At 44.2% G+C, this 20,712-nt stretch overlaps 1 protein-coding gene across 8 annotated transcripts in view; it reads right to left on the reverse strand.

Moving 5' to 3' along the window:
• Positions 1-17,682, reverse strand: part of LOC307076819 (uncharacterized protein) — a 35,950-nt gene extending 18,268 nt beyond the window's left edge. For 3 of the 8 annotated variants that reach the window (XM_079737985.1, XM_079737983.1, XM_079737982.1), the window contains exons 1-5: positions 17,289-17,682; positions 15,790-16,073; positions 5,838-5,901; positions 3,227-3,516; positions 2,981-3,044 (exon numbers count right to left, since the gene is read on the reverse strand). In XM_079737985.1, coding sequence (XP_079594111.1) covers positions 2,981-3,044; positions 3,227-3,516; positions 5,838-5,901; positions 15,790-16,073; positions 17,289-17,583 — 997 coding nt within the window. In that variant the 5' untranslated portion in view covers positions 17,584-17,682. Of the gene's footprint in view, positions 1-2,980; positions 3,045-3,226; positions 3,517-5,837; positions 5,905-6,083; positions 6,438-10,547; positions 10,686-15,789; positions 16,074-17,288 lie in introns of those variants that run through there. The other 5 variants (XM_079737984.1, XM_079737988.1, XM_079737989.1 and 2 more) reach the window with 5 other exon arrangements.
• Between the last annotated feature and the right edge of the window lie 3,030 nt (positions 17,683-20,712).

Genomic DNA, 20,712 nt, shown 5'->3' on the forward strand with positions numbered 1-20,712 from the left:
TGAACTAGTTCATTCTAAAAATTTGTGAACTGAACTTTGAACTAGTTCATGTAGAAAGTGAACTTTCCAACACTGCTTTTAATTATTCTGCATCTGATCTTCCCATCTCCGATCATATGTTAATCTCATTTAATGTGAAGGTGACACTATTCAAACTAAACTGCCCCGTACAATCTATTCTCGTAATATTGATTCAACTGCACTGGACACTGGCATTTCTAATCTTCCAAGCATCAACTTAACATCCGCCCCTGATGAACTGCTCAGTCACTACAACAGTGGCCTTCACAATCTCCTGGATACCCTGGTCCCTTTAAAATCACGGACCGTTTCATTTACACAATCTGCGACTCGGTTTACTCTTGGACTTCGCCAACTGAAAGCCAGAGGTCGCCAACTGGAACGCCTCTATAGGAAGACTGAGCTTATCATCCACAAGGACATGTTCATTACCCATTTCCTCTTCTATAAGGATTCTCTGACCAATGCAAATCCAACTATTATGCAGAAATAATCAGGTTAGGTACTGGAAAATCTCGAGCACTATTCTCCCAGGTTGACAAAACGCTACGCCCACCGGACTCTCTCCCTCCCAATTTTTACTCCACTGACTCCTGTAATTCCATTATGACATTTTCTAATACTAAAAATGACCAAATTCATCAGCAGTTAGCCCCCCTGATCTCAACCATCCTACCCTCCCCTGACTTTCAAATAGTTTTCTCCCATCCATTCTCTGACTTTAACCTCCCCTCTGCTGCTGAAATTTCCGACCTTGACTGCAAATCTTAACCATCCACTTGCCAACTTCATCCTCTCCCTACAAAACTGGTTAAAGGTTGTATTAAATCCCTGACCCCTCTTATAACTGCAATTATCCATTCCTCTCTCATCTTTGGTACTGTTCCCTCACCCCTCAAATCAGCTGTAATAACCCCTATTCTCAAGAAACCCGGTGCTGACCCCAGCAACTTCAACAATCTGCGCCCAATCTCCAACCTCCCCCTTCCTTTCAAAAATTCTGGAAAAAACAGTTTTCTCTCAGATTCATGATCACCTCTCTCACAATAGTCCCTACGAACAGTTGCAATCAAGCTTTCGCCGACTTCATTCCACAGAAACAGCTCTTGTTAAAATAGCCAATGAACTCCTCATGGCTGCGGACGCTTGACTACTCACCATCCTGATCCTCCTGGACCTGAGTGCAGCTTTTGACAGCATTTTCCACACCATCCTCATCGACCAGATGCAGATGACACCCAGCTCTACTTGTCCACCAAACCCACCACGACCATCCTACCCACCTCCCTCTCCGATTGCCTCCAGGAAATCAGATCCTGGTTCTCCCAAAACTTTCTCAAACTCAACTGTAACTGATAAAACTGAAATCCTCCTTATTGGCACCAAATCAACCCTCTTTAAAATAAATGACTTCTCCATCTCCATTGACAATTCATCAGTTTCCCCCTCTCCCCAGGTCAAGAGTCTGGGTGTCATCCTGGATAGCACCCTATCATTTCAGTCCCATATCAATAATGTCACTCGGTCAGCTTACTTCCATCTACGTAACATCTCTCGCCTGCGCCCATCTCTCTCCCCCAACAGTGCTGAAATTCTGGTTCACACCCTGGTCGCATCGTGTTTGGACTACCGCAACTCTCTCCTCTTTGGTTTACCTGCTAAGTCCATACATAAATTGCAACTGGTACAAAATTCTGCAGCACGTATCATTAATAAAAACCCCTCCTTCAGTCCCATAACTCCTGCAGCAACTCCATTGGCTCCCCATCAAATATCGCATCATTTACAAGATCCTGCTTCTCACTTTCAAGGCCATCAATAATCTTGCCCCTCAGTATCTTACTGAGCTCCTCCATATCAAGACACCCACCCGTTCTCTCAGATCGTCTTCCTCCATCCAGCTCACCCTCCCACCTGCTCGCCTGGCTACCAAGGGGTCAACAGCATTCAGTCGCTCAGCCCCCCACCTCTGGAACTCTCTGCCTCATGACAGCCAACACTCCAGTTCCATTATCACTTTCAAATCTCACCTGAAAACTTACCTATTCAGACAAACCTACTCCCTTTAAGTCAGTTGCATTCTTGGGACTAGAATGACCCCATTAATTTCTCTAGTACACTGTTTAATTATGTTGTTGTTTTTTGCTTGCTCTTATGATAATAAAATGCATTATTATTATTATTATTACATCCTAGAGCATTCGAAGTGCAGGAAATGGGCACATTGTCAAATTATATTAGGCATGTGTTGTGAGGTGGCCTGCTTCTCCAATACAAATCATTTTTCATTGTTTATTTTGAATCATGATTATTACTGATTATGACTTTTTCCAAATGCTACAAATGTAACAACTAATAGTGCCCCCTGAACACTTCGTCCTTCCTGTTTCCACCTTTCACAACCGGGACTTAACTAGGGCTGAAGGATTAATCGAATTCAAACCAAAATCGTTGTGTAATGGAACGCGATATGCAAATCGCAAAGACTGCGATTCAAATGAATTCAAAAAAGATTTGTATTTAATTTTATTTTACAATTCAATAGTTAGATAAAGATGTTATTTCCATTCATCTCAAAACATAGGCTTGAAGGAAAGAGCGTTTTTGTACGTTGACTGCTTCCAATGTTGTGTTGGTTATGGGACAGAATGATTTATTTCTTATATGTAAGCAATAAATCATAAGGAACTTTTAAAAGAAAAATCGCCTACTCAATCGCAATATTGGTCGAAATAATCGCAATTAGATTATTTCCCCATATCGTTCAGCCCTACACCTGTCTGCCATGAAGAAGATCTAAATCATTCTACTATGAACTGTATAAGTAGTCCTTGTGTTTTAGCAGGGCTCTGGTCATGATGTGCTTTCAAAAGAGGACCAGGCTTTTTAGCACCGGTAGAATCTAGTACATTCCCAGTTGATCCAGGTTGTTTTCTTGAATGCAATGGGTATTACTAACCTACATTGGGCATGCCTCCACCAATATCCTCTTCATCCTTGATTAAAATGGTGTCTGGGGTCTGCTGCTTTCCACATAAAGAAGGAAACACACACAAGACATATTCTTTCATTAGCACAGAATAGTTGTCAATCCCCGCTAACGACACATTGAATCATGAAGGTGTGTGCTTTCTATGGGTGTGTGCTAGAGTTGTAGCAGAGGAAGCCTCTCTTTTGGATGGTGAATGAGAAGATGATTTCCAACCTGCACAGTCAGCACCTCGCGGCGGACCAGCCGCTTGCCACGCTCCAGGCTCTTGGCCATGCCGTGTTCCGTGGACAGCGAGCTCAGCCTCAGAGCCTTCAGTTCAGAGGCAGTGAAGAGGGTGTCATGGCCGTCCAGCGCCAGTGGGCCCTCCCCTTTTCCGTAGACGCTCAGGATCCTCAGCTCCTCGCTGTGACTGGACATGTGGGAGGAGCCAGGGGCGTCCACATGCAGACTATCTGAGGGGGCACCGCACTGTGTGCTGCGGTCTCCAAAGTCATTGCAGACTTCTGCAGAGAGGGAAAAAAAAGAAGATAAAAAGTAATTGTTTCAATACATTATTTGCACAAAAGGAGACAATGTGCATTTGTTCACTTCAACAAAACTATTTAAGAAATATCTGTATGTAGCATTGACACAGGGCCCTATCTTGCATCCAGCGCAATTGACTTTCTACACCGACGCATGGGTCGTTGCTAGTTTGCAACTGGCCCAAAACTGAGCGAGGGTAAAGAACTGAGCGCTCTTTTCCCTCCACTGCAACGCGTTGCTAAATTAGGGAAGCATCTTGCGCCCAAGGGACGGTTCAGCGAAAGGAGGAGGCGTGTTCTGGCGCAAACGTTCCCCGATGATATTTTGCAGTTTCAGAAAACAATTACGCCACAAACCAGGAATTACCTGGTTTAAACTCAGTGGCGCGTTGTTCAGATGCTATTTTAAGGGCGCCTGCATAATGTTGCTTGTGCACCTCGCTCACTAAACACGTAACGCATAACACAGTCCATGGCAATGTATATTGACGGAGGGACACTATATTGAATTAGGCCATATTATTTGGCCGTAAACTGAGCTATTTTAAGTTTGAAATTCATGCATCTGTCTCATTGGAGACTGCAAACACGCTGTCAAAATATCAACTCGTCAGATTCAAATGCGCTCATTGCTCTTAAAAGGGATGGGAGATGGCACTCATTGGTTTATTGCACGTTACGCCCAAACCACACCTATGGGTAATTAGGCTACTTCAGGGCAACCCTTCTTAGATTTGCGTCGGACGCAAGGTTCATTTTTCCGCCGGTATAATAGCAACATCGCCATGGAACCGCCCACAAAGCTACTTGCGTTTGGCGCTTCTCACATGCGTTTCAGACTGTTAAAGGGGACATATCATACCACCAAGTTTGAGTGTGATTAGCCTTACAAGCCGTTTCGAAAATCTGCCCCATATGACATCACTAGTGGGTGTGTCCACCTAGATCTGTGCTGGATAGATGAGCAACGTTTACTTCAGTGCACTGGGTAGGCTGGTAGACTGATCTATCCAGCACAGATCTAGGTGGACACGCCCACTAGTGAGGTCATATGGGGCAGATTTTCGAAACGGCTTGTAATGCTAATCACACTCACACCTGGTGGTATAATATGTTCCCTTTAAAAAAGGGCCCAGAGGGTGTAAGTGTGTACTGCAGACACAGATTCAGAGCTTTGGATAGGGATGTCTCCTCCTACCAACTTCTCCCTAGAGCTCCCTCAAAGCTCAAGAGGGTGACCAGGTTGAGGACACTGAACGAACACCAGCGCAAAATCATATGTGCACAACATGACAAGCATGACAAGCACAATTATTATAGTTTACAATAACAAGCGAGAACGGGTCATTGCCTGTAAGCTGATCAGCTAACATCTATTCGTTTTGAATTTATTGATGTTTGAGATTATTATTTTACCTTTATTTAACCAGGGAGAAGTCACATTGAGACAGACATCTCTTTTACAAGTGAGCCCTGGCCAAGGTAGCAGCACACAATTAACATAGGACAGACAAAGGTAATCAATAGAGACATAAAACAAAGTCAGAAATTAAAAACAGGAGTAGACAATTTGAATTGTTTGGTTGAGATATGACTTCAACTCAGTAAGTGAAATGAAGCAGTAAGTTTGAGTGATCTCTGAATTTCATTCCAAGCAACTGGTGCACTATAAGTAAAAGCAGTCTTTCCAAAATCTGTCTTTATCGATGGAACATGTAATTGACTATACGTACTTGAACGCAGATTATACTCCTGTCTATTGAATGTTAAAAGACTAATTATGTGATAAGAATGATAAACCAGCGCAGAAACCCTTCTGGGCTCTTGACTGTTTCCATCTTCGAAAAGCAACTCCCAAGTTTGACTTGTGTTTCACCAGGGCTCTGGTCATGTTTTGCAAAAGAGCATCAGGTTTTTTAGCACAGGTAGAATCTAGCAGTCAGCCTAGAATCGATGCTCCCTAAGATCTACAGGTGGTGTAAGATGAGGGGAATTTCCAACGGATTGGTGCTTTGGGCCTGATGACGATGATGAAGTATACATTACAAGTGCAGGAAATGGGCACATCGTGAAATTATATTAGGCATGTGCTGTGAGGGAGCCTGCTTCTCCAATACAAATCATTATTCATTGTTCATTTTGAATCACAACTTTTTCAAATTACTACAAATTTAACAAATAATAGTGCCCCTGAACACTACGACCTTCCTGTTTCCACCTATCACAACAAGGACTTAACTAGGGATAAAGGATTAATCGAATTCAAACCAAAATCGCGCCTGTGTATGTGTATTACTAACCTACAGCGGGCATGCCTCCACCAATATCCTCTTCATTCTTGATTAAAATGGTGTCTGGGATCTGCTGCTTTCCAAATAAAGAAGGAAACAAACACAAGACATATTCTTTCATTAGCACAGAATATTTTTCAATCACCGCTAATGACACATTGAATCACAAAGGTGTGTGCTTTCTATGGGTGTGTGCTGGAGTTGTAGCAGAGGAAGCCTCTCTTTTGGATGGTGAATGAGAAGATGATTTCCAACCTGCACAGTCAGGTCCTCATGGCGGACCAGCCTCTCGCCGCGCTCTAGGCTCTTGACCACGCTGTGGTCTGCAGACAGCGAGTTCAAGGCCTCCCGTTTGGACGCCGCGAAGAGTGTCATGGCCGTCCAGCGCCAGTGGGCCCTCCCCTTTTCCGTGGACGCTCAGGATCCTCAGCTCCTGGCTGTGACTGGACATGTGGGAGGAGCCAGGGGCGTAAAGACTCTCTGAGTTGGCGATGCGCTGGGTGCTGCGGTCTCCAAAGTCCTAGCAGTCTTCTGCAGAGAGCAGGCGCGTCGTTAGACTTGGGTATTCGAGGTTATAGCCCCGGATCTTTTGAGAATAGCCCCGGGTCGCTGTCCCGTAAAAATAAATAAATAAATAAAAACATAATAATGATGAAAATAGCGTTTAATAGTTAATAATAATAGAGTTTACTTCTTTGTGGTTGCATTACCAGCAGCCACAGATGCAACATTGTAGCCGGTGAAAACTGCAAAAATCTGACGTGTCCATATGGGCAGATTTAGAATAATTTGTTGCAAAATGTTGCAAATTCAATGTTGGTACTTTTTTCTTCTCTATGCATAGCGCATCTCGTCGATATTGCTGTTTCGTGCTGCTAGCCTTTTAGTGAGATCAGAGTGTTGAGAAGGACAGTAATAAAATAAGATGGATATAAGAAGAGAGACCCGCAGTGAATTCAACCTGGTCCACTTGACATCGGGTAGGTGCATGACAGTGGTACCGTAAAACTTCAATAGCCCAGGCTTTTATTTGTTTCAATCACTGAACTTTTGAACAAAACTCTTGCTCAGCAAAGATGGGAAATACTACCAAATGTTTTATTTAAACCAGTATGAATATTACTGTACATGTTTAACAGGCAATGGAATAACGCCTGCACACACACACACACACACACACACACACACACACACACACACACACACACACACACACACACACACACACACACACACACACACACAGTGGTAATCGGGAGAGTTGGGAGAATTCGCTGTTTCGGGGCCGCCGAAACTGCGGGATAACAATATTGCATTTATAAAAGTTCCTGCAGCGCCGTCCGGCAGCCTGAGTTGTGCAAGCGCTCACTCACTCAACACTAGTGTTGACTCGTTCGCGAACGAATCAGTTCGAATGAACGAATCGTTAAAACGAACGAACTGAACTGGTTCCTCTCTCTCGTTCGCCTCGTTCGCCTCGTTCGTCTCGTTCGCCTCGTTGGTTCTCAGAGTCGACTCCTCCCAGACCCACTAGTCGCTGACTCGCTGACAGTTCGTTCACTCACTGTGTGAGTGGTGAGGAGGGACCGACTGAGAGACGTCACGACTCACGAATGCTGTTCTAGGACTGAGTCTAGGACGCTCTATGGCCAATGATGGCCAATGTGATCTATTATTCACATTGGCCATCTGTTGCATGGACGTATTTAAAGGATGCATTGTACATATTTATAATTCGAAATTCGTCCCAGCCTTTATACCACATTTTTCACAACCTACCAGCTCTCGTTGTGAAGACTACTCACCGCGCAATTTGTTTCAGTGGAAATCGCGACAGTATACTTTCAACATAAAGTGTACATATTTATCATTTGAAATTCGTCCCAGCCTTTATACCAGAAACTCTAGAGTCTATAGTGTAGCGACCCTGGGACATTTAAAGAGTTTGTGTGTTATGTGTTGCATTGTATTTCGTTGTCCGTTATGCCAGTTGTTCTCTGTGCATGCATTGGATGTTCTTCTTGTCAATCAGTGTGGGGGGCGAATCATCAGGTCAGCTGGGGGAGGGCCTTGGGAGAACAGGAGGGTGGGGGCTTGCACGTTGAAGGGACCGGGTTGGGGGGTTGCCCGGGTAACCGGTTGTTGTTAGTGTGGCTTTTTGCCGTTGGTTACGGGTTTTCAGTGACCTGGTTTGTCACCGGCGAGGTCATTACAATAGCGTAAAACTGCGTTGTCTGATGACTAATTAATGCATTTTTCACAATTAACCAGCTCTCGTTTTGAAGGCAGTGTTAATTTCGGCAGCTAGATTTAGTCTTTGGCTGCACAGGGTTCTGTTTATGGGAGCCTAAAACACCAGGGACACCCACCATCATTGCTAAATCAAGTCTATTATTTTGCTGATATGTCAAACATCCAATAATCAACTACACCCCCCATCCCGCTGCGTTTGGTTAAAGTTGTAATGTTGACGTATGAGAATGAGAACGAGGGAGGCGCTGAGTCTGAGCCGTTCATTCCATGATTCTACCGGAAACTTGACTGAACCGGAAACTCGACTGAACGAACGAACGAACTAACGAACGAGGGGCTGAGCCTGACTGACTCAGAGAACCGTGTATGATTCGATTCACCGCTACCGGAAACTCGACTGAACGAACGAACGAACGAACGATTCGCGAACGACTCCCCTTGGCGAACTGAATCACGCGAACTGGTTTGCGGAAACGAATCAATAAATCCATCTCTACTAGAGGTGGCTCGTTCGCGACGAATCAGTTCGAATGAACGAATCTTTAAGACGAACGAACCAAACTGGTTCTTCTCTCTCGTTCGTTCTCAGACTCGACTCCTCCCAGACCCACTAGTCGCTGACTCGCTGACAGTTCTTCACTCACTGTGTGAGTGGTGAAGAGGGACCGACTGAGAGACGTCACGACTCACGAATGCTGTTCTAGGACTGAGTCTAGGACGCTCTCGTTGAATTTTAGCCAATGAGAGACAGAAATCAACACATTTCTTGGGGAAAAAAACAAATGGGCTTAGTGAGCTAACGGACGATAATACGATTAAATATCAGTGAAATGGTAAATGCATGTTGTCTTTGTATTTTCTGTGTCATGCCAGATTAATACAATATTTGAATGTCTAGTCAATCTGTCTCGTTCTTTCATGGTTCGTTTTGCCGCACGCGACCCGTACACACATTCCAGGGCTTGTCGTATCCTTTTGATAACATGCTCTCTCTTAGGTCCTGATGTGTAGTGGAATTGCGTTGTTGTTGTTTCCCTTCTAAAATAGCTGTAATGGTTTTTTCTTCGATGAGAACAAGGAAAAGTTTAACCTTTTCATCGTTCCACACGTAGGCTATCTATTATTCACATTGGCCATCTGTTGCATGGACGTATTTAAAGGATACATTGTACATATTTATAATTTGAAATTCGTCCCAGCCTTTATACCACAGATACTCTAGGGTCTATAGCACATAGCGTTGCCTGATGACAGTTTAATTCATTTTTCACAATTTACCAGCTCTCGTTTTGAAGACTAACCACAGCGACATTCGTTTCAATGGGAATCGCGACGGATAACCTACTTTCAACATTAACATATTTGTAATTTGAAATTCGTCCCAGCCTTTATACCACAGATACTCTAGGGTCTATAGCATATAACTGCGTTGTCTGATTACAGTGTAATTCATTTTTCACAATTTACCAGCTCTCGTTTTGAAGACAAATCACTGCGCCATCCGTGTCAATGGGAATCGTAACGGTCTATAATTTCAACTTAAAGTGTACATATTTGTAATTTGAAATTCGTCCCAGCCTTTATACCACAGATACTATAGGGTCTATAGCATAAAACCGTGTTGCCTGATTACAGTTTAATGCATTTTTTTTTACAATTTACCAGCTATTTTAGATTTAGTCTTGGGCTGCACAGGGTTCTGTTTGTCAGACCCTAAAACACCCAGGACCCCCACCATAATTGCTAAATCAAGTCTATTATCTTGCTGATATGTTAAACATCCAATAATCAACTACACCCCCCATCCCACTGCGTTAGGTTAAAGTTGTAATGTTGTGTTGATTGATGACGACTTCCACCATCGTTTAAGAATAACAACAGGGAGGAGCTGAGCCTGACTGACTGAGAACCGTGCATTCCATGATTTGACTCTCCGCTACCGGAAACTCGACTGAACGAACGCGAATGACTCCTCTTGGCGAACTGACCGACACGAACTGAAACACGGAAATGAATCATTAAATCCACCACTAACACACACACACACACACACACACACACACACACACACACACACACACACACGCACACACACAATTTTAAGGAGTTTTTCACCCGCTCCGTATCCAGCTTATTCCACGCTTTAAGCACCCAGGCTTCTACTATGCGGCGACCTGGGGCTCTCATGCTCCCCCCGGTGTATTCCTTGTCCGCATCCCCTGCCATCCAGTTGTCATGCGATTCATGCAGACTGGCGTTGAACGGCTGGATGTACTTGGCGTGTGCCGTGATTTTCCGCCGATGTGGCGAAGCTGTATGGTTATGCTGTTGAGAGCTTAAATAAACGGACTATATAGGTTGACTACGAACAATTATTGAAGTTTGACATTTCTATGGGGGTGTGTGCTGGAGTTGTAGGAGAGGAAGTCTCTCTTTTGGATGGTGAATGAGAAGACGATTTCCAACCTGCACAGTTAGCTCCTCGCGGCGGACCAGCCGCTCGCCGCGCTCCAGGCTCTTGACCACGCTGAGGTCTGCAGACAGCGAGTTCAGGGCCTCCAGTTCGGACGCGATGAAGAGTGTGTCATGGCCGTCCAGCGCCAGTGGTTCCTCCCCATTTCCGTGGAAGTTCAGGATCCTCAGCTCCTCGCTGTGACTGGACATGTGGGAGGAGCCCGGGGCGGAAAGACTCTGAGGTGGTGTCGCATTGGGTGCTGCGGTCTCCCAAGTCCTCGCAGTCTTCTGCAGAGAGAGGGAAAAAAATGACAGAGTGATTGTTTCGATACATTATTTGCAGAAAAGGAGACAGTGTGCATTTTTACACGTGAAATAAACTTTTAAAATGTTTGTATATGTAACATTGACACAGAGGTTCCAAAATGTGTACTAGTGCAGAAACAGATTCAGAGTTTTGGAGACCCCCCTCCCTCGATTCAAAGCTCAAGCGGTTGACCAGGTTGAGGACGCTGAACGAACACCAGCGCAAAATAATATGAGCACAACATGACATGCAAGACAAGCGTAATTATTATATTTTGGCAATAACAAGCGACAATGTTGTCATTCCCTTTAAGCTGATCAGCTAACATTTATACGTTTCGAATTGATGTTTGAGAATGATTAACCAGCTAATGTGGCATCTGTCTGGAAACCATTCTGGGCTCTTGACTGTTTCCATCTTTGAAATGCAACTACCAAGTTTGACTCGAGTTTCATCAAGGCTCTGATCGTGATGCTTTTCAAAAGAGAATCAGGCTTTTAAGCGCAGGCAGAATCTGCTCCGGAATTTGCTACAATGCAAGCTAATGACAGTCATATTCCGTGGCACACATGCACACACAGATCCCCGTCTCAACGACCGAGTCAACCTGGTCTCACAGGGATCCGTGAAATGACCATAGCCAGGCCCGGCCCTGGGCATAGGCAGTATAGGCGAACGCTACGGGCGCATCCATCCGCAGGGGGCGTACTGTATTCATCTAACTTTAACTTCAATGTTTATATTTCTTAATACCAGTAGTTATGTCGAAATATGTATTATTATTGTTGTATTGTCGTGCGTACTACGGTGACGGTTTCGGTGCGCCCCAGCAATTGCTCCCGCGCCCCCTGCCTTCTCCGTTTGTTTCATATATTTTAATTCACTAATTAAGGGCGCCACCAGAGGGCGCCCCCGACGCATTTGCCGCCCTAGGCGATCGCCTAGGTCGCCTATGCCGAGCGCCGGCCCTGTCGTAGACCATTCAAAGGGCAGGAAATGGGCATATCATGAAATTATATAACGCATGTGCTGTGAGGTAGCATGCTTCTCCAATACAAATCATTATTAATTTTGAATCATGATTATTATTACAACTTTTTCCAATTACTACAAATGTAACAACTAATAGTGCCCCCTGAACACTTGGACCTTCCTTTTTCCACCTATCACAACCGGGACTTAACTAGGGTTGAAGGATTAATCGAATTCCAACCAAAATCGCTGTGTAATGGAACGCGCTATGGAAATCGCGAAGACTGCGATTCAAATAAATTCATAAATACTTTTTTTTCTTTTTTCTGTTACTGTACTGACTGGAGATCAGTAAGATTCGTGTTTATTTTTATTTTACAATTCAATAGATAAATAAAGATGTTATTTCAATTCATCCCAACACATCGGCTTGAAGGAAAGAGTGTTTAATATGTTGACTGCTTCCAATGTTGTGTTGGTTACACGACAGAATGATTTATTTCTTGTTTAGTGAATGAAAAAGAACATAAGGAACTTTAAAAAGAAATATCGCATACTAAATCGCAATCGCAATATTGGTCGAAATAATCTTAATTCGATTATTTCCCCAAATCGTTCAGCCCTACACCTGTCTGCCATGAAGAAGATGTAAATCGTTGTACTATGAACTGTATAAGTAGTCCTTGTGTTTCAGCAGGGCTCTGGTCATGGTGTGATTTCTAGAGGACCAGGCTTTTTAGCACGGGTAGAATCGAGTACATTCTCAGTTGATCCAGGTATTTTTTTTTGCTTTCTTGCATGCAATGTGTATTGCTTACCTACAGCAGGCATGCCTCCACCACTATCCTCATCCTTGATTAAAATGGTGTCTGGGGTCTGCTGATTAGATTAAACAATATCATATATATATCATATCATATGAATATGTTCCTGTGATATACATTCAGAAAGCTGGCAGTGTCTCTGACTGGAGTATTGTGTAGTTAACTCTAACTTGGGAGTTAGAACAAGTTAAGTTAGCACAAGTACAATGAGACCGCAGGGGGGGCCATTCTTCCTTTTGGACGTCTCAAAGCCCTCGTCTCCCCGTCTCATGGTGACGTGAGCCAGACGTCCCTCTCATGGGCAACTTATTGTACATTCAGTCAACGAGGTAACCAGGGATCACCTTTTGAAAGGCAAATGGTCTGAACGAGAGGCACGTGTAAACGTCCCTCAGGAATGGATGAAGGCTTTTGTTGACGTTCCTTCAAGGAGCCCACAGTGTTTAAACAATAAAACTTAAGAACAATAGTTGAGCATTGCATGCATGACCTAACTAATATAAAATTGTATATTGTATGTAGCCCATTAAAAGGGATTTCTATACATTCTCCCTGGACCTAGAGATACATCCCGTCCTCTCTAATTGAAAGGGTTTATTGCATTGCAACTGTAGCCACAAAGTCTGATACTGAGGCCAATCGACTGACTTCTCGGTTGTGTAAATTCCTTTTAACTGTCTCGCAGCCAAGTCCACTTCACCCATAGTGTATTGCAATTGAACTTGGTCTCTCCTCTGGCCAATCCTAAAATCTCCACGATGGTCACCCTCCCTCACCTTTGTTTCCTTTGTATTAACCCACAATGTGACATTGCCAATAAGAATCATGTACACCCATTGTCTCATTCAAAGTATGCTTGGTAACTTTGCTGCCTGTATCCTCCGATGATCATGTTCTAAATTTAAATCAAATATTTGGTTGTCTGAAGTTTCCAAAAAAATAAGTGATTCATCACACAGACAATTATTTAAAACAATGAAAACAGAAGGCGATCGAAAAGTTGGAAAGTGACTTTAAAAAAGCAAACAAAAAACATACAGCAGTCATTTGAACAAATACAGGATAGAGGAGTCAACCAAAGCGTCCCGTTGCCCTGTTTCCAAGCACCCAATTGCCTCTTTGTTTGGGTTGCTGAAGCTGGCATTGCACCTTCAGGACTTCTCCCTGGAGTGAGTCCTCATGTGGACATTCAGGTGAGAATTCTGTCCGAAGCACTTCATACATTGGTTACACCTGTAGGGCTTCTCCCCGGAGTGAGTCCTCATGTGGATCTTCAGGTAGGAGCTCTGATTGAAGCACTTCATGCATTGGTCACAGCTGTAGGGCTTCTCCCCGGAGTGAGTCCTCATGTGGATCTTCAGGTAGGAGCTCTGATTGAAGCACTTCATGCATTGGTCACAGCTGTAGGGCTTCTCCCCGGAGTGAGTCCTCAGGTGGACCTTCAGGGAGGAGCTCTGATTGAAGCACTTAATGCATTGGTCACACTTGTAGGGCTTCTCCCCGGAATGAGTCCTCATGTGGATCTTCAGAAGGCCTTTCTGTCCGAAGCACTTCATACATTGGTTACACCTGTAGGGCTTCTCCCCGGAGTGAGTCCTCATGTGGATCTTCAGGTAGGAGCTCTGATTGAAGCACTTCATGCATTGGTCACAGCTGTAGGGCTTCTCCCCGGAGTGAGTCCTCAGGTGGACCTTCAGGGAGGAGCTCTGTTTGAAGCACTTAATGCATTGGTCACACTTGTAGGGCTTCTCCCCGGAATGAGTCCTCATGTGGATCTTCAGAAGGCCTTTCTGTTGGAAGCGCTTCATGCATTGGTCGCACCCGTACGGCTTCTCGCCGGTGTGGGTACGCCTGTGGTGGGTCATTTTGGTATTGTCAGGGAAACCCTCTCCAGACAACCCACCGGCCCGGTCCTTTCCGCCGCCCCGATGCCAAGTCAGCAACTCACGGTGGACCAGCTGCTTTCTGCGCTCCAGGCTCTTTTCCACGCTGTGTTCCGCGGACAGCGAGCTCAGAGCCTCCGGTTTGAACGCGGTGAAGAGGTTGTCATGGCCACCCACCGCCAGTGGGTCCTCCCCTTTTCCGTGGACGCTCAGGATCCGCAGCTCCCTGTTGTGACTTGACACGGGGTAGGAGCCAGGAGCGTCCGCATGCAGCCTATCCAAGGTGGCGCTATGCTGTGCGCTGCAGTCTCCAAAGTCATCGCAGTCTTCTGCAGAGGGAAAAAAAGATAATGTAATTGTGTTAGTTCATTATTTGCACAAAGGGATACATTATGTACCCTTTGTGCAAATAAAGGAACATATTTTAAAGATGTGGGGAGGTCATAAAGACAAAACCCAGGCAATCTGTTGTTCCTATCACATGTTTTACCAATACTGTAGTTATATTGGGAATCAGATCTGATCTCAGCATTCCTGACACCTGTCTGTCATGAAGAAGATGTAAATGATTCTACTACATTTACATTTACATTTAGGGCATTTAGCAGACGCTTTTATCCAAAGCGACTTACAATAAGTGCATTTGTTACAATAAGTACATTTGTCATAAGAAGTGAAACAATATATCGCTGTCGGTACAGTAAAGACGTTCATAGAACCAAGTGCAAGTATAACAATCGCTAGACTAACCCATTCCCCGTGTAAAGCAGCGATAGCAGCTACTGTAGATGCTACACAATTAAGTACCTTGAATAAGTGCAATGTACAAGTGCCAGGACGTACAACATTCAATGGTGGTTGTGCATTGGTTTCTACTAAAAACTGTATAAGTAGTCTTTGGCAGGGCTCTGGTCATGATGCGCTTTCAAAAGAGGACCAGGCCTTTTAGCGCAGGTAGAATCGAGTACATCCTCAGTTGATCCAGGTCGTTTTCTTGCATATGTGCAATGTGTATTACTAACCTACAGTGGGCATGCCTCCACCAATATCCTCTTCATCCTTGATTAAAATGGTGTCTGGGGTCTGCTGCTTTCCACATAAAGAAGGAAACACACACAAGACATAATCTTTCATTAGCACAGAATAGTTGTCATTCCCCGCTAACGACACATTGAATCATAAAGTTGTGTGCTTTCTATGGGTGTGTGCTGGAGTTGTAGCAGAGGAAGCCTCTCTTTTGAATGGTGAATGAGAAGATGATTTCCAACCTGCACAGTCAGCTCCTCGCTGGGGGCCAGCCGCTCGCCGCGCTCCAGGCTCTTAGCCACGCTGTGGTCTGCAGACAGCGAGCTCAGAGCCTCCTGTTTGGACGCAGTGAAGAGGGCGTCATGGCCGTGCAGCGCCAGTGGGCCCTCCCCTTCTCCGTGGACGCTCAGGATCCTCAGCTCCTCGCTGTGACTGGACATGTGGGAGGAGCCAGGGGCGTCCACATGCAGACTATCTGAGGTGGCGCCGCGCTGTGTGCTGCGGTCTCCAAAGTCATCGCAGTCTTCTGAAGAGAGGGAAAAAAAAAGATGATAAAGTAATTGTTTCGATACATTATTTGCACAACAGGAGACTGTGCATTTGTACACTGAACGAAACTATTTAAATGTATCTGTATGTAACATTGACACAGAGGGTATAAATGTGTACTGCAGACAGATTAAGAGTTTTGGAGAGGGATGTCTCCTCCTACCAACTCCTCCCTAGAGCTCCCTCAAAGCTCAAGAGGGTGACCAGGTTGAGGACACTGAACGAACACCAGCGCAAAATCACATGTGCACAACATGACATGCAAGACGAGCACAATTATAATAGTTTACAATAACAAGCGAGAACGGGTCATTGCCTGTAAGCTGATCAGCTAACATTTATATGTTTTGAATTTATTGATGTTTGAGATTATTTCACCTTTATTTTACCAGGGAGAAATCCCATTGAGATAGATATCTATTTTACAAGTGACAAGTGGCCAAGGTAAGCCAAGGTAGCAGCACATAATTAACATAGGACAGACAAAGGTAATCAATAGAGAAATAAAACAAAGTCAGAAATTAAAAACAGGAGCAGACAATTTGAATTGTTTGGTTGAGATATGACTTCAACTCAGTAAGTGAAATGAAGCAGTAAGTTTGAGTGATCTCTGAATTTCATTCCCAGCAACTGGTGCACTATAAGTAAAAGCAGTCTTTCCCTTTCTTTATCAGTGGAACATGTTATTGAATATACGTACTTGAACGCAGATTATACTCCTGTCTATTGAATGTGAAAAGACAAATTATGTGATAATAATGATTAACCAGCTCATGTGGCATCTGTCTTGAAACCCTTCTGGGCTCTTGACTGTTTCCATCTTCGAAATGCAACTCCCAAGTTTGACTTGTGAGTCAAACCTGGGAGCCCTGGAACATGACCAGGGCTCTGGTCATGTTTTGCAAAAGAGCATCAGGCTTTTTAGCGCAGGCAGAATCTAACAGTCAGCCTAGAATCTATGGGTGCTGTAAAATGAGTGGAATTTCCAACCGCCTTGTGCTTTAGGCTTGATGACGAGGATGAGGAATACATTACATCAAAGACCATTCAAAGGGCAGGAAATGGGATTAACGTCATTATTAATTTGGAATCATGATTATTAAAACTTTTTCCAATTACTACAAATGTAGAAACTAATAGTGCCCCCTGAACCGTCTTGTTTTCCACCCACCACAGCCGGGACACAACTCACCATTTCCCTGTGGATTAGTCTGTGGTTTGCAGATGTTGGCTCGAGCCAGGGCAAATTGTCTGGCTGCACACGATGCATTTGATCTCGTTTGAAGCCGCAAAGAAAACAGTTTACTCCTCGTCACCTTCATCCTCATCCTCAGCGCTTGGTTTTCTTTCAGGCTCCGAGTTATTTGTAAGCGAAGGGTAGCCGAACCTTCCGAGAACAGTTGGCTAATTTCAGATACGGCAGCTTTCGCAAGTACATCCATTATGGACGAAAGCTTTTCTTCCAAAGTTGGGCCGCACGGTGACATGCTTATTAACAAATGTATACTGTTGTGGATAAAACCCCACAATCGAATACAAAATACGAGCGGTCGAAAATGACTAGGTTAGAAAGATTTAAGGTGTGATCCAGATGCCTCGGACACCAGGGCCCTCTACGAATTCTCTTTTTTGTATAAGAAATTTCCTTTCCTATGGAGATGACCCGGAAGTGCTTGGAGGAAAGGTGGTTTTAATTCTAAAAATGCTTAGGAAAGGAGTCTCAATAATTCCTTTAACTCTCTGTTCTATACTAAACTTGTACTTGTTAATATCATGGAATAAAGAACGAGACGGGCACTGTAGGTTTACTTAACGAGAATCACTGTATTCTTCTTCTCACACTTTACATCACATTACAGGCTCAGTATAACACTAGGTAAGTTATCACTAGGTAAGTAACGCTATCTGGTGGTGTAGTGGAGTAACAGCAACAGCACATAGTAAGACTGAATACACAACATATTCCCCGTCTCTTAAGAAGCTTAAACGTAAAAGAACAATGCCACATCTGACATCAGCAGAGTTGTAATAATTCAAAACTCAGTAGTACAATAACTCATCAGTAGTGCAATAACTCAAGTTCCATCTTATCAGCATCAACACAAAACGTCACCTTAGAAAATGTTTCTAAAATATAACCAGCAGCTTTGAAACCCGTAACCCGTATATAATGTAAACTTAATGACATTTTCTGGTATGTAAATCACAACAGCCTTGCCTCAATCGAATACAGTGTCCAACATAAACAGTATCTATTCCACATTCAGTAGTCAACAGTATTTTTTTTTCAGTAAGCAACAGTATTTTTTTACGTTTTCACAGCAGTATTTATTTATTTATTTTTTTACATTTGAACTCATTCTCTTCTTTTACCTCACAGTCCATCAGAACAATTAGTGTTCATACTCCTGAGGCCAAGCAGGCTCCTTTCTCCCTCTCACAGGTCTGTTCATGACCTCAGGGTCAACTGCTTGTTTGGGCGGCTCAGGTTGCTGGGCCGACTGCGGCACAGGATCAGGGCAGGGGCAGGCCACTGGTTCTGAGTCTGCATCCCTGTCTACTTCACTCACAGGGACCAGAGATAGGTGGGTAGCATTCCATGTGCGCCCATCCTCCAGTACGAAGGCACTAGAACCAGCTTTGCGCATCACTCTGGCAGGTCTCTGAAATTTAGACAGTCCCTTTTTCACATGGAAAGGTTTATTCACTCTGACTAAACTTCCCTCTTCTATCTTTGGCACACATGCTCCCCTTTTCACATCAGTGTATGTTTTTGATGCCTGTTGTTTGGCAGCGACCCGACTGCGTAGTTGTTCCTCTGGCAGTGGATCAGGTTTGCGAGCAGGGCCAATGTCTACTTTGGTACGCATTGGTCGGTTGCACATGAGCTCAAGTGGTGACACTCCTGTGGTGCCATGTGGAGTAGCACGGTAAGTGAGCAAAAAGTCCTGTACGAACGGCTTCCATGGTCTTTTCTCTTTCGCAATCTTTCATATTTATGAAGTTAACTTATACTTCCATGGTCGGTAAACAATGCGACTGCGTTCGCTCGGACCTCTCGCTTATGACGGTACAATGCAAAAAAAACAAGAATATTTCTGCATCCGGTACGTCATGAACTAGGGCGTGGCTAGGCTCCCATGATGCGGAAGCATATCTCTCCTTGATGAACAGGAATGTGTCTCCGCAAAAAAATTCTGGATATCAATCAAAGGCTCATAATTATGTTTATACCATGTACTAATACAAATTAAGTTTTCTGTTTTCAAAACGCCACCTCAAGCGTTTTATTTTATTTATGTATTTTTTGCAGGAGAAGGAGGAGTGGGCAGCTGAAAGGAGTCGTAGTGAAACATGTTGTTTCGGCCCGGCATAATAATTGTTAAATACTAATTGTCCAGATGGAAGGGGGGGGGGGTATTAACTCATACTTCCATGGTCTGTAAACAATGTGACTGTGCTCGCTCAGACCTCTCGTTGATGATGCTACAAAGCTAACAATGCTAGTTAACGAGAATATTTCTGCATCCGGTACGTCACGGACTGGGGCTTGTCTAGGCGCCCATGATGCGGATGCAAATCTCTCCTCGATGTTCCCCTGCGCCATTGAGCAGTTTTCATAGGAATTAATGGGCGGTCCTTTTTCAGTCCTTGGTCCATTCTTTTATATGTCCATGTTCCCGCCCCTACCAGTCAGCAAGATTCCTTGTACAGGCACCAGATGTCACTGTCCAACAGAGCAGAACGCTGATCACCAATATCTTCCATCCAACACAACTGTCAGTACAGTATAGTATAGTATAGTATAGTTCCTCCATAGAGCACCTCTGAATCATGTGTCTATTCCAATAGGATGTTGAGTTCAACAGTTTGGATGAACGTATACAATCCAATCTTCAGCTGGATGAAAGGGCACATGACAGAGATTCAAGCAACTTCTGTCTGAGCACATAGTGGAGGAGTACTGGTTTGCTGGGCCACTTGACCACATTTATCTCATTCTTGTTTTGTCACAGTTTGCACTGTTTGCAATTTTTTTATGTTTTTGTGTGTGTGTTGGAGTATGTCTTTCTTTTTTTCCCCTCCAGGCTAGAGCAGCTCCCTGTTACCCACAGAGGGGCTGGCCTGCTCCCTGTTACCCACAGAGGTGCTGGCCTGCTCCCTGTTACCCACAGAGGTGCTGGCCTGCTCCCTGTTACCCACAGAGGGGCTAGCCTAGCCTGCTCCACCATGGTCAATGTGTGTTATCCTCTCTAATGTTTCCCTTGCTCTAGTACGATGACACATCTGTGAAATGGGTCTATGGCATAATGCATTCCACCTGTGTTTGCAAGGGCCGTGTCAATTGTAAGACCAAAACAAGCCAGAAGGGAGCGATAAGCTTTAAGCAGGCGACCTAATTGAGCTCAGGTGAGATCAATAGCCACTAATGAGGTATGTGAGTCCTAGCCATAGAGGGTCCCTAGTGGCTGTCTGGGATGTTCATGATGGTGTGTTTGTTTTTGGGGTGGAATCTAGCGGCTGGTTCGGATAAAACAGCCAAAACCTGTCAACTAAAAAAAAACAAGTGCTAAAAATATCTCCCATAATATGACTTGCTAATGAGAACAGTGAAG

Source organism: Pollachius pollachius (genome assembly GCF_949987615.1).
Source record: "Pollachius pollachius genome assembly, chromosome: 6".
Lineage (NCBI taxonomy): Eukaryota > Metazoa > Chordata > Actinopteri > Gadiformes > Gadidae > Pollachius > Pollachius pollachius.